At 46.0% G+C, this 13,746-nt stretch overlaps 1 protein-coding gene across 1 annotated transcript; it reads right to left on the bottom strand.

The window, feature by feature from the left end:
• Positions 1–5,878: 5,878 nt before the first annotated feature.
• On the bottom strand, positions 5,879–8,364 carry LOC308495082 (sperm acrosome-associated protein 5-like; the record flags this gene model as incomplete). Its single annotated transcript, XM_081043037.1, has 4 exons — positions 5,879–5,978; positions 6,082–6,160; positions 7,577–7,735; positions 8,166–8,364. The coding sequence occupies 4 exons, from the start codon at positions 8,362–8,364 to the stop codon at positions 5,879–5,881; spliced, it is 537 nt and encodes a 178-aa protein (XP_080899163.1).
• Between the last annotated feature and the right edge of the window lie 5,382 nt (positions 8,365–13,746).

The following is a 13,746-nucleotide window of genomic DNA, read 5'->3' on the forward strand; positions in this document are numbered from 1 at the left end:
AGTACAGATCTTTTACTTCTTTGGTTAAATTTATTCCCAGGTATTTTATAGTCTTTGGAGCAATTGTAAATGGGATTGCTTTGTTAATTTCTCCTTCTGATGTTTTCTTATTGGTATATACAAATGCAACTGATTTCTGAATATTAATTTTGTATCATGCTACTTTATTAAATAGATCTATCAGCTCTAGTAGTTTCTTGGTGGAGTCTTTAGGGTTCTCTATCTATAGTATCAGGTCATCTGCATATAATGACAATTTTACTTCCTCCTTACCAATTTGGATGCCTTTTATTTCTTTTTCTTGTCTGATTGCTTTGGCTAGACCTTCCAGCACTATGTTGAATAGAAGTGGAGAAAGTGGGCAACCTTGCCTTGTTTCTGATCTTAGATGGAATCGTTTTAGCTTTTCCCCATTGAGTATGATGTTAGCTGTGGGTTTATCATATATGGCCTTCATTATGTTGAGATATGATCCCTCTATTCCCACTTTCTTAAGGGTTTTTATCATAAATGGCTGCTGGATTTTATCAAATGCTTTTTCTGCATCTATTGATATGATCATGTGATTTTTATTTTTCATTTTGTTAATGTGTTGTATCACATTAATTGATTTGTGGATGTTAAACCACCCTTGCATACCAGGGATGAATCCCACTTGATCATGGTGTATGATCTTTTTAACGTATTGCTGAATTCTGTTCGCTAATATTTTGTTAAGGATTTTTGCATCTATGTTTATTAGCGATATCGGCCTGTAGTTTTCTTTTATTGTGGTGGCTTTGTCTGATTTTGGGATCAGGGTGATAGTGGCTTCGTAAAAAGTGTTTGGCACTTGAGGAGAATAGGTGATAATTCTTTTTTGAACGTTTTGTAAAAGTCACTTGTAAAGCCATCTGGTCCAGGGCTTTTATTTGTTGGGAGATTGTTGATTACTGATTCAATTTCCCTGGTGGTAATCTATTCAGATTTTCTGTTTCTTCTTGAGTTACACGTGGAAGGTTGTACGCCTCTAGAAAATTGTCCATTTCTTCCAGATTGTCAAATTTGTTGGCATATAGTTGTTCATAGTAATTTCTTAAAAATTTTTGTATTTCTGCAGTGTCTGTTGTCATTTCTCCTCGTTCATTTCTGATTTTATTAATTTGGGTCCTCTCTCTCTTTTTTAATGAGTCTTGCTATAGGTTTGTCGATTTTGTTTATCTTCTCTAAAAAACAACTCTTGGATTAATTGATCTTTTGTATTGTTTTTCTGGTTTCTATTTCATTTATTTCCACTCTGATCTTTATTATCTCCTTCCTTGTGCTCCCTTTGGGCTTATTTTGCTGTTCTTTTTCCAGATCCCTTAAGTGTGAAGATAAACTGTTGATTAGCGGTGTCTCTTGTTTCTTTAGGTAGGCCTGCAATGCTATGAATTTCCCTCTTAGGACTGCTTTCGCAGCATCCCATAGATTTTGGCTTGTTGTGTTTTCATTTTCGTTTGTCTCGAGATATCTTTTGATTTCTTCCTTGATCTCCTGCTTCACCCATTCATTATTTAGTAACATGTTATTCAGCCTCCGTGAATTGGTGTGTCTTCCAGTTTTTTTCCTGTAGTTCATTTCTAATTTCATAGCACTGTGGTCAGAGAAGACAATTGGTATGATTTCAATTTTCATAAATTTATCAAGACTTTTTTTGTGTCCTACCATATGGTCTATCTTGGAAAATGTTCCATGTGCGCTTGAGAAGAACGTGTATTCTGCAGCTGTGGGGTGAAATGCTCTGAAAATATTGATTAAATCCAAGTGGTCCAATGTATCATTTAAGGCCGTTGTTTCCATATTGATTTTCTGTCTGCAAGACCTGTCCCTTGTTGTCAGAGGTGTGTTGAAGTCCCTTACTAGGATAGTGTTACTGTTGAGCTCTGTCTTTATGTCAGTCAATATTTGTTTTATATATTTAGGTGCTCCTATGTTGGGTGCATAGATGTTTACTAGGGTTATGTCCTCTTGTCGGATCGATCCCTTTATTATTATATAGTGCCCATCTTTGTCTTTTAATGTGTTCTTCATTTTAAAGACAATTGTGTCAGATATAAGTATTGCAACTCCAGCTTTTTTCTCATTTCCATTTTCATAAATATCTTACTCCAAGCTTCACTTTCAGCCTGTGTGTGTCTTTTGATCTGAGGTGAGTCTCTTGTATACAGCATATACAAGGGTCTTGCTTTCTTATCCACTCAACCACCCTATGCCTCTTGATTGGAGCATTTAATCCGTTTACATTTAAAGTGATTATTGATATGTCCATAGTTATTGCCATTTTAAATTTGTAGTTAGATTGTTTTCATCTTTCTTTTATTTACAGAAGTCCTTTTAGTGTTTCTTGCAATGCTGGCTTGGTGGTAATAAATTCCTTTAGCTTATTCTTTTCTGGGAAGCTCTTTATCTCTCCATCAACTTTAAATGATAGCCTTGCTGGATAAAGCAATCTAGGTTGTAGGCCTTTGTTTTCCATCACTCTGAGTATCTCTTGCCACTCCCTCCTGGCCTTCAATGTTTCTGTAGAAAAGTCATTTTATAGTCTTATGGGAGATCCCTTGTATGTAACCCTCTGTCTTTCTCTTGCTGCTTTTAGGATTCTCTCTTTGTCTTTAAGCTTTGCCATTTTAACTATAATGTGTCTTGGTGTGAGCCTGTTTGTGTTTATCCTGGTTGGAACTCTCTGCACTTCCTGGGCTTGTATGTTGGTTTCCTTCATCAGGTTAGGGAAGTTTTCGGACATTATTACTTCAAATATGTTCTCAATCCCTTGCTTCTTCTCTTCACCTTCTCGTATTCCTATGATGTGCATGTTGTTGTGCTTGATGTTATCCTAGAGGTCTCTTAAACCATCTTCATTGTTTTTCATTCTTTTTTCTTTCTGTTGTTCTGTTTGGGTGATCTCTGCTAACTTGTCTTCTAAGTCACTGATTCGATCGTCTGCTTCATCTAACCTGCTGGTAATTCCTTCAAGTGAGTTCTTAATTTCGGTAATTTTGTTCTTTAGTTCTAACTGTTTGTTCGTTATGATTTCTACATCCTTCTTTACGTCGTCTCTAAGCTCTTTAAACATTCTTATCACCAGTGTTCTGAACTCTGTCTCTGATAGCTTGGTTACCTCTGCTTCATTTGGTTCCAGTTGTGGAGGTTTCTTCTGTTTTTTTATTTGGGACATGTTTCTTTGTTTCCCCATTCTGGCTGACTCTCTGTGTTTGCTTTGATGTATTAGGTAGATCCCCTAGAGTTCTTAGTTCTTGCTGGGTTATCTTATGTAGTATGTTTCCTTTATATTTGACTTGCACTACTTCGTTCTTCTCCTCTGCGTGTTCTCCGAAGGCGACTCTTGTGTTGTGTATATTGTCCTGTTAAAAAAGATCTTTAATTGCTTTCCGCTTGTGAGTAGGTGGGATTAACTCCTAGGCTGACTAATTGTGAGACTTGGCTCTGCCCACCGCAGGGTGTTCTGCTGCATGAGGGTTGACCGCTTAAATGTGGTTTGGCCTGTTTGGGCTCTTGTGCCTGTTGAGAATTCCCTCTGGGTGTGTGATTTGTAGGTCAAACCCAGTAGTACTCTGGTTTGGTCCGGAGTTGGCCCCTGGATATGTTGAATCTTGTGCCTCTCAAGCTGGGCCCTGATAGGGCAATTTCAGAACAAAGCAAATCACCAAGCACAACAACAAAAACAACAACAACAACAAAGAAACAATCAAATACATTCACATGTAAAAACAACCGACAACCCCCACTCAACACAGGCAAAGATATCAAAGATATAAAGAAAAAACAAAACAAAACAAAGCAAAACAAAAAGCAGTGCCAGTCTTGGCTTAAGCCCACCAAGTAATCTCTAGGTTGTCCTCTGCTGTACCAAAGAGTCCCCTGCGTATTGTGCAGGCAGAGCCAGTCACCTGGTGCCTAGAGTGACTTTGGGACTGCAGATTTAGATGTGTGGGGTTGAGGGGTCTGGATGGTAGTTTTTACAAAGTCAGTGCAGTTTCTGCCCTTGCCTGCACATATGCACACTGAGAGTAGCACCACCAGCCTTGTGTCCAGTTCTCCTGAGTCTTAGGGCACTTTTTCTGTGTGTGTGTGTGTTTGTGTGTGTGTGTGTGTGTGTGCGTGTGTGTGTGGGGGGGGGCGGGCAGGAGATTTCTGAGCTGCTGAAAGCCCGGAGCTGCATCTGCCGCTTACTGCTGATGCCTGGGAGTGCCTGGGCAGATGTAATTGCCCCGCCCTAGGCAGGCCAGAAAGGGTGGGGGCTGGGGATGGAGGGGTCTTCTCTCTCCCGGTCCAGCCGTGTTACATTCTTCCCGCAGGCCAGAAAAGATGGTGGCTGGGGGTAGAGGAGTCTCCTCTCCAAGTCCAGCAGAAAGTCACACTCTTCCCAGCCTCTTCTCTGGGTCAGAGCTGCCTGCCAGTCTTCCCAGAGCCTGAGCACTAAGGCTCCTCTGTAATCTGACACTACTCCTCAGTTCAGGGACCAGTTTAAGTCTCTGGAAGGGCGGGGGTAGGATTGGATGAGCAGGGAGAGGGGCCCAGGTATGGAGTTTGTGTTCTTTGTCTGACCTAGGGCCCAACTAGCTGCCCCCTCAGTGGAAGAGATCAGCTGTGGGACGCAGGGAAAGAGCCCAACTCCTGGCTTTTGTGTTCTCTGTTCCATCCTGGGATCCCTTGCATCTCTGCAGCTGTGGGTGCCGGTTGCGTTTCCACCGCCACAGATGTGGGCCGCGTTTCCACAGCTGCAGATGCAGACCGCATTTCCACAGCCGCAGGTGTAGGCCGCGTTTCCACCACCACAGGTGCGGACCGCGTTTCCACCGGCCGCAGATGCGGATCATGTTTCCACTGCCGCAGACGCGGGTTGCGTCTCCACTCCGCTCCCTTCCCTCTTCCCCTGCTCGCCCATTTTGGGCACCTTCAAGTAATCCTTGAACGAGTCCCTTAGCTGTTCTGCGTGATGAGTTTAGAGTCCTTTGATGGGTTACATGTCCCGTTTGTGATAAGATCCGGAGAAGAACTCAAAAAGTGCGCCCCGCTACCACCATTCCTATGACATCACTCCTACTTTAAACTTTTAATTCCCTCAGAGATTCCTTAAGAGACTCTATCTGTCTTAATTAAAGACCTTGTAGTAACCTGAACTGAGAGTGCTACTTTTTAAGGGAAGCCAATTTTCTTTCTCTTTCTTTTTCTTTTTTTCAATGATTTTATTGGGGAAGGGGAACAGGACTTTATTGGGGAACAGTGTGTACTTCCGGGACTTTTTTCCAAGTCAAGTTGTTGTCCTTTCAATCTTAGTTGTGGAGGGCACAGCTCAGCTCCAGGTCCAGTTGCCATTGTTAGTTGCAGGGGGCACAGCCCACCATCCCTTGTGGGAGTCGAACCGGCAAACTTGTGGTTTAGAGGATGCGCTCCAACCAATTGAGCCATCTGGGAGCTCAGCGGCAGCTCAGCTCAAGGTGCCATGTTCAAGCCCAGCTGCAGGGCGCAGAGCCCACCATCCCCTGTGGGAGTCAAACTGGCAACCCTGTGGTTGAGAGCCCACCAGTCCATGTGAGAATCGAACCAGCAGTCCTTGGCGTTAAGAGCACAGAGCTCCAACCGCCCGAGCCACTGGGCCAGCCCTCAACATATGCTCTTAATCACTACACTATCCTCCACATCCCTTACCACCCTTAGTGATCTGGTGCCCCTGATTAGAGCTTTGAATATATGGAGGAAGTGACTGAATGGAGTACCTCCAGGCATTGGAAAAATAAAGAGGGTCAGGCATCAGAGGTCTCTTGCATTGTTTATAGGTATCATCCTTTATTAAATTCACAAAAAGGAAAATAAAATTTCTCTTTGGGAATTTGAATCATGCAGTCACTCTTTCTATGTCAGGTTTTGCATGCATCTTACACCCCTTGAGCCATTCAGATAAATCATGGCCACGACAATGCCGGGTCCAAGAATTCCTGGGAAATAGAGGGAGAGAGGAAGGATGAAGTGGACAGGCTGATAGGGTGGTAGTGCCACTATCCTGGCTGCCCAGGGTCGAAGCCATCCCCATGAACTTACCAGGCATTCATACCATTCCGTGAGGACACCACCTGTTTGACACACATGATGTCATCCAGAATGTGGCGGTTGAGAAGGTCTGTGGGGAAGAGAGGGATATAGTGATCTGGTGTATTGGGGACAGGGTGCCAGTGTGTGGAAGGCACAGGGTTTCTGGGTTCCTTTTGGGACATGAATATTATCAACAACTACATTAGCTGATTCTGGATGACCTTGATTTACTTCTCAGCTAGTTCCTTCAACTGCCATGTTGGTTAGTTCTGTACAACCTTACTCATGTTGACTGATCCTGGATGACATTGACTGTCATGTTGGCTGGTTATAAATAACCTCAACCACCATATTGACTGGTCCTGGACAACCTTAAACTCCATGTTGGCCAGTTCTGGATGACTTTAACTGTCATTTTATGTGGTTATGAATGATCTCAACTGCAATGGTGGCTGGTCTGACATCACCTCAACCACCATGTTGGCTGGTTGGGAAGCTACTCAACTGAAAGGTTGGTTAATACTGGTGATTTTAAACACTTTGTTATCAGGTACTGGATAATCTCAGCTCCAATTTTGACTGGTTATGATATGAATGATCTCAATCTCCATGCTGGTTAGTCCTGTTCAACCTCAGCCACCACTGTGCCTGGCCCTAGATTATCACAACTATCATGGTGGCTGCAGCAGGATGGGCTTAACTGTCATTCTGACTAGTTAATGATCTCAACCTCCATGTTGACCTTTCCTGGACAACCTCAATTGTCAATTGCCATTTTGACTGGTTATAAATAATTTCAAACTCCATGCTGACTGTTCCTCAAACTTTCATTTTAGATAATTCTGGACTACTTCAACTTCCATGTTGACTCAAAGTGAACAACCTTAACTTTCATTTTAGCTAGTATTGAAAAACCTTAACATTCATGTTACCCCGTCCTAGACAACCTCAACCTCTACCTTGGCCAGTCCTGGACAACCTCAAGCTAGCCAATCCTAGGTGACCTCTCTGTCTCTATGTCAGGACTTGGACAACCTCAAAGACCATTTTGGCCAACCTTGAACAACTTCTACTGCTATTCAATTTTGTCCTCAACAATACCACACTTGTCTGGAAAGTTCTCTCTTTTCTGCACAGAGGTACGTTGTTTCTGTTCTTACAGCCAGATATCTGCTTCTTTCTTCAGGGCCTGAACAACCTCAACCCCCAAATCAGGACAATCTCCTCCTCCATTACACATCGGGCTACGTTTCCTGTTTCCTGGAGACTTCAGCCTCCATTCTGGGTGAGATTTGGGAGCTCTGAGTTTTCCTGACCTAGACAACATTTCAGTACAATCTGGGTAAGGATATAAGGTTGTGTTTCTAATAGTCCAGACAACTCTACTTCTTTCTCTATCATATTTCTGCTTGTTACTAGAGATTATGACCTAAACAACCTTGCCCTCTGTGGGTTGGAAAGTGGGGCCAGGCAGGGCTTCAGGGTATCCCCACTGCTGCCTCACCACGACACTCCATGTGACAGAGGTTCTGGGTGGGTGTAACACCATTGTCACACCACCAGGCGGAGTTCAGCTGGAAAAGGCCATATTCACTGCTGCCATCAGGATTGTGGTCCACGAAGGAGGTGTCAAAGCCACTCTCATAGTGTGCCACGCACAGCCCTGTGGTGGGGGGAGAAGAGGTAGAAGGTAAGCATGGGTCCTAGAAATAAAGGAGGGGAGGAGGAGGAGGGTGGGGATAGCGATGGTTATCATCTCAGTTGTGGGGGTGATGATCTTGGTTTGATGGTGGTGTTGATGTTGGTGCTTTTGGTGAGCTGTCAGTGATGGCAGTGGTGATGGTATTCATGGTGATAACAGCAGTGATGACATTGATGGTAGCGATGGTGTTGATGGTAGAGATGAGGGCAATGGTTGGGAAGGCAATGATGGTGATGACATTAGGTTAGTGAAATCACTCATCATAGTCAGGAGATGACCAAGAAGATCATGCCCTGGCCTGGGGAGGTGATAAATGACAAAGGGGGGCCTGGGTCTGAGTGTAGTGGGCAGCTCGGAGTGTGAGCAGGATATGGGGCAACGGGAGTCTCACAGTCTCCAATGCTGTAGCCCAGGAAGCCATTGAGGCCCGCCTTCTCCAGCTTCATTGCCAGGTTGCAGCGCCCATAGATCTTGGTATCCACAGTGGCAACCATCAGCAGGGTCAGGATCACCGTCACCGTGCCACAGGCTTGCATCATGACAGCTACCACAAGCCCTCCTAGGCTGACTCCTTGATCCAGCCTCACCATGCACTGTTCTGAACTAGGGTATTCTGGAACTCTGGGCTTTATGAGCAAACATCTAAGTGATAGATTCTGGAACACAGAAGCCAGAGAGCTGGGTACCTCAGCATATTCCCCAGTGCCAGCTCTGTTACATACACATAAGGGAGAAAGAAAGATAGTGACATATACACAGAGATGGAAGGAGATCAAAATAGGGAGAAACTAAGATGTCAGAAAGAGATGCAGAGAGAGGGGCTGTGGACACACAAAGGACAGACAGGACTCACACTTGGCCTGCATTCTCCTACATTCTTTAACACTATCCCATTCTACTCCTGTTAATCATGCTCTGGCACTTGGTTACCTCAACTTCCACTCACTCTACCCCTCATCACCTCCATTGCCCCCCCTCTGCTGAGTAGTCAGCTATGCTGACTAGTGCCTGCTACCACCTCAGATTCCTCATGCTTTGCAAAACATGACCACCACGCCCTCACCCTCTGTCCCTCCGCCCCTTACCTCCATTTACTCTTTCTCAGCACCTCCTTCACCTCTCTTCATTTACTGTGCCCTGCTCCACCCTGATTTACTGGAATCTGCCTCATTCAATCACAGTCTGCCCATCGTTACATATTGTATATTATATATTGCATATATATACACACTCTACTGCTTTTTCACCTCCGATCTCATTCTACCTTTTATTCACTTACACTGCCTCTCATCCATTCATATTCATTCATACTGGGCCTCATATTACTGCAATTCCCTAACCTTCTACTTACCATTACCCAAAGTCTCTCACACCACGTTCCTTCTTCACCTCTATTCACTCTCACTCAGACTCATTTGCTGCTTTCACCTCTACTTCCTGACACTGCATCAAATGATTCCCATTCACTCTCACATAGCTCATCCTTCAGCTTTGTTCATTGACTCTGGACCTCATTCTCTCCCTTATTCTCTCTTTCTGCTCCTTCACCTTATTCTCTAATGCAGCCCGCATATTACCTCCATTTCCTGGACCTGTGTCCCACATTAATCCCAAACACTAGCTCAAGTTACCCACATATACTCACTCCATGCTTGGTCATCTCCATTCTTTCTCAAATTTCTCTTCATTACCTCCATTTACTCTCTCTTTGCCACCCATTATCTCATTCATTTAAATTCACTTCTAATGTGACCCTCATTTCCACTTATCACTCCCATTCTGCTCCTGATTCACATCTAATTGCTCCCATTCTGCCCCACAGTACCCCCATTCAGTCACACTCTGCCTCAAATTCAACACTTTTTGCTCACATTGGGCCCCATTTTCCCCACCTTACTCCCCTTGGGCCATGTGACTGGACCTGCATCCCCTCTCCCTTTGCCTCACAATACCCAGTTACTCACCTTCCTCTGCTCTTTACTTCTATCCCCTCTCACCCTGCCCAACATTACCTCCAATCATGCACACACTTCAGCTCATTCACCTGGGCAGATTCACACTGGGACCCCTGTACATCCCTGGAACACGGCCTTGCATTATCACTGTCTAATCCTAGCCTGCCCTCACTCGCCTCTCATCACTCTCCTTCTCCCTCATAGTATTCCCACTCAAACTAGACCCGATTCATGTATTCACATTCTACCATGTATTCAACTCCCTTCCCTCTTATTCTGTCCCTTGTGCACCCCATTCTTCCCTCTATGCCCCACATTACCTCCATTCCTTCCTACTTTTCCCCGAAACCTACCTCTTTACTGATACTGTGCCTCATAAACCATCATTCACTCACACTGTAATCCTTAGTACTCATATCAACTCTAATGTGTTATCAATTTCATTCACCGTCTTTCATTACTCCATTCACTCACAGTCTGCTCCCACTTTCACTCTGTCACTTAGACTGTATTTCATTTCCTATCATTTACTCAGTCTCATCCATAATTTCAAATTAAGGCAAAACCTAAGGCATAGTTACTCCCTCATTCCGCCCCACACTACTTACATTCACTCCACTCTACTACTCATTCACTTCCATTCCATAGCCCTTTGTCTCTCCAAATTCATCCCCAACTTGTCTTTCATTCACCATTATTCACCTCCCCTTGCCCCAGTACCATGTGTCTCCCGTTTACTGACATTCACATCAGCCACGACAGAAAAGTCTCATGTATCGTTCAGGATTTGGTTTGGCTGCACATATCAACACTACCACAAATACCAGTAGCTTCAAGAGGATGGAAGGGGATTCCTCTCTTGGAGGCAGGTAGTTCAGGGTGAGCATGGCAGCTCCAAGGTCACTAGAGAACTGGCTCCTACTGTGCTCTTGCTCTGCCAAACTCACCTGCTACCTCATGATCCAAAATGACTGCTCATAATTGGCAACAAACTCTTTCATAATTTTGATAAAAATGTATCTTCAGAGCAATTGTTCTGATGACTTACCAGCGAGGTTGAGGATGTCTGGGTGGGAGTGTCACATGTGCAGACTCTGTGGTGGGACCAGCTACCTGTCAGCTTTCCACACGACTTTACCTAGCTATCTGCTGCTTAAGCCACTGTATGAGGAGGTCTCACCTGTAGGGACCAATGGTAGAGGATGCCTAAGACAGACAGTGGGGATCTGTGGGGACAGAGCCAGGAGTGCAGTTTCCAGGCTCTGGGCCTCATGTGGAAAGGTGCTCACTAGGGTAGCAAATGGCCATCAACTGTGATTGGATGGCCATCAGCTGTGGCTAGTTGGCCGTCAGCTGTAACCAGTGAGCCATTGGCCACTAACACAACTGCTGTGGCAACGCTAGCAGAAAATGGGGGCTAGCAAGAAGATGGTGGCTGGCAAGTACGAATTGCAGTTAGGATGGCGGGTTGCGGACAGTGTGGATCCAGCCTCCAGAGAGACTATAGTGCCGCCAGCGAGAATATAGTGGTGTGACTCCCCTATCTATGGCTTTGTGGGTGTTCCTTTTTGGCCTCAACATGTCCTGCGTTCTTATGTGGGGAGCGGGAGCAGAGACCCCGCAGGCCGCCCCTCATGACAAATGGTGCAGCGAGCAGGATATGGTGCTGGCCAAAGCTCTCCGAAGGGCAGTGGAGCAGTTTGTGCGTATGAACACTCAGTCTCAGGAAGACCAGGAGGAGCAGCTCCCTGAGAGCTGGACCCCCATGGAGGGGTGGGAAGATGTGGACCGTTCCCCAACCAGCAGAGGCTGGAGAAAGTGAAGGTCTTTGCCGCCCTGTGGGCTGGGAACTGCTTATTGACGCAGCCCGGATGCAGGACTTGTCCCAGGAGGAAACGGTTGCTGAGTCCTCCGTGGGAGATGAGGGTGAGGTCAAGGTCATCCCTCTCCCCCAGGACAGCCCTGGCGAATGACTATGGACTATGGGAAATTGCCTTCTATCCCTAATTTAATGGACGCTTGACTGTTTGCTTGGGACATACCACCATGTAGTGGGACTGGCGGATGTTTGCTTTTGTGTCTTGACTGGCCGCCATCGAGAATATGTAAGCACCTTGACTGTGAGTCACTGTTGTTCCATCACAGTGCCCTGAGAGGCCCAGAGAGAGTGGCAGTGCCCTGAGAGCCCTGGCTGAGCCCAGGAAGTCTAACTGAGCCCAGAGAGAGTGGCAGTGCCCTGAGAGTCCAGGAAGTCTGGCTGTGCCCAGAGAGAGTGGCAGTGCCCTGAGAGGCCCTGGCTGTGCCCGGGGAGACTGGTGGTACCCTAAGAAGCCCACGAAGTCTGGCTGTGCCCAGAAGGACTGGTGGTGCCCTGAGAAACCCTGACTGTGCCCAGAGAGCCTGGCTGTGTCCAGGATATTGCATTCACCTCCAGGCTCCTCGCACAGGGCCCCTCGCGGAAGAAGCTTGTCCCGTAGATTATGAGGCAAGAGCCTGTAGGGGTGGAGTGTGGGGAGAGAGCCAGGAGTGCAGTTTCCAGGCTCTCGGCCTCACGTGGAAAGGTGCTGGTTCAGGTAGTAAATGGCCATCAACTGTGATTGGATGGCCATCAGCTGTGGCTAGTTGGCCATCAGCTGTAACCAGTCAGCCATTGGGCACTAATATAACTGCAGTGGCTACGCTAGCAGAAAATGGGGGCTAGCAATAAGATGGTGGCTGGCAAGCTCAGATTGCAGTTAACACGGCGGAGTGTGGGTTGTGGATTGCCGAGAAATGGACGGCAGGTTGCAGATAGTGTGGCTCCTGCTTCCTGTGTCTCCAACCCAGCTGCCAGGGAGAATATAGTGGTATGACTCCCCCACCTGTGGCTCCGTGGGTGTTCCCTTTTGGCCTCACCATATCCTGCGTTCTTATGTGGGGAGCGGGAGCAGAGACCCCGCAGGCCGCCCTGCATGACAGGATCCTAGGTCTGTAGCAGAAAAGCTGGCCTCACATAGCTATAAATGTGCACTGTGAACCCTGGGATGGTTTCTGAGGGCCTGTATCACTGGCTCAGGAACATTTCTGGAGCTGGCAATCACTGCACTCCAACACCCACCAGCCCTAAAGGATTTCCCCCTCCATATAGGTGTGTGTGTGTGTGTGTGTGTGTGTGTGTGTGTGTGTACAAAGTGGTGAGGAAATGATGTTTGCAGGCAGGAAGTGGCCAGACTGGGATGGGTCCTAAAGGTCCAGCTGCTCCTATTTTTCCCTTCCTAATGCATTCAGAGGGTTGATACGTTTTGTACCCAGGAGGCGCTGATCCTTCATGAGATCTGAGTTAATCTCCTGCTTTCTCTCTCTGCTTTGTCTGCTACATATATATTTCAGACCTCAGATACCTTCTGGAAGTTCTGTAGGATATTAAATAAACAAGAGTAGTGTTAGGTGGAGGTTAAGGATCTGACCTTGGGAACCTGTGTGACCTTGGGCAAGTTACATAGTCTCTCTAGGACTCAGTTCCCTCATCTGAGAAGTGGGGGGCCATAGGACTGTTCACAGATAGTGGCGACTATCTGAGGCAGGTCATTTGCTTCACACCGTGCCTGGCACACAGGAGAGACTGAGCTAAGTCTGAGCCCCCATTATCACTAGCTGGGCCTGTTGGCAAGAGCCTTGGTTTTCCTGCTTTTTGCCCTTGCCCTCTGCAGTTTGGTCTCCACAAAGAAGCCTGCAGGTCACCTTTTTATTTTTTTCCCCTTCTTAAAAAAGTTTTATATATACACAGTCTAATTTTATTTAAATCATCATCATCATCATTTATATAGCACTTGCTACGTGCCACGCATGGTTCTAAACCCTTTACAATTATCAACTCATTTGTCACCACCACCCTAATGAAGCAGGCGCTATCATTACCCTCGTTTTATAGATGAGGAAACTAAGCACAGGGAAGTTGAGTTCTGCCATCCGTTACAAAGCTGGTGGGGGAGGGTTTCGAAATCAGGCTGTCTCCATCATGTTCATTTGTTTGGTTTG

Source organism: Rhinolophus hipposideros (genome assembly GCF_964194185.1).
Source record: "Rhinolophus hipposideros genome assembly, chromosome: X".
NCBI classification, from domain to species: domain Eukaryota; kingdom Metazoa; phylum Chordata; class Mammalia; order Chiroptera; family Rhinolophidae; genus Rhinolophus; species Rhinolophus hipposideros.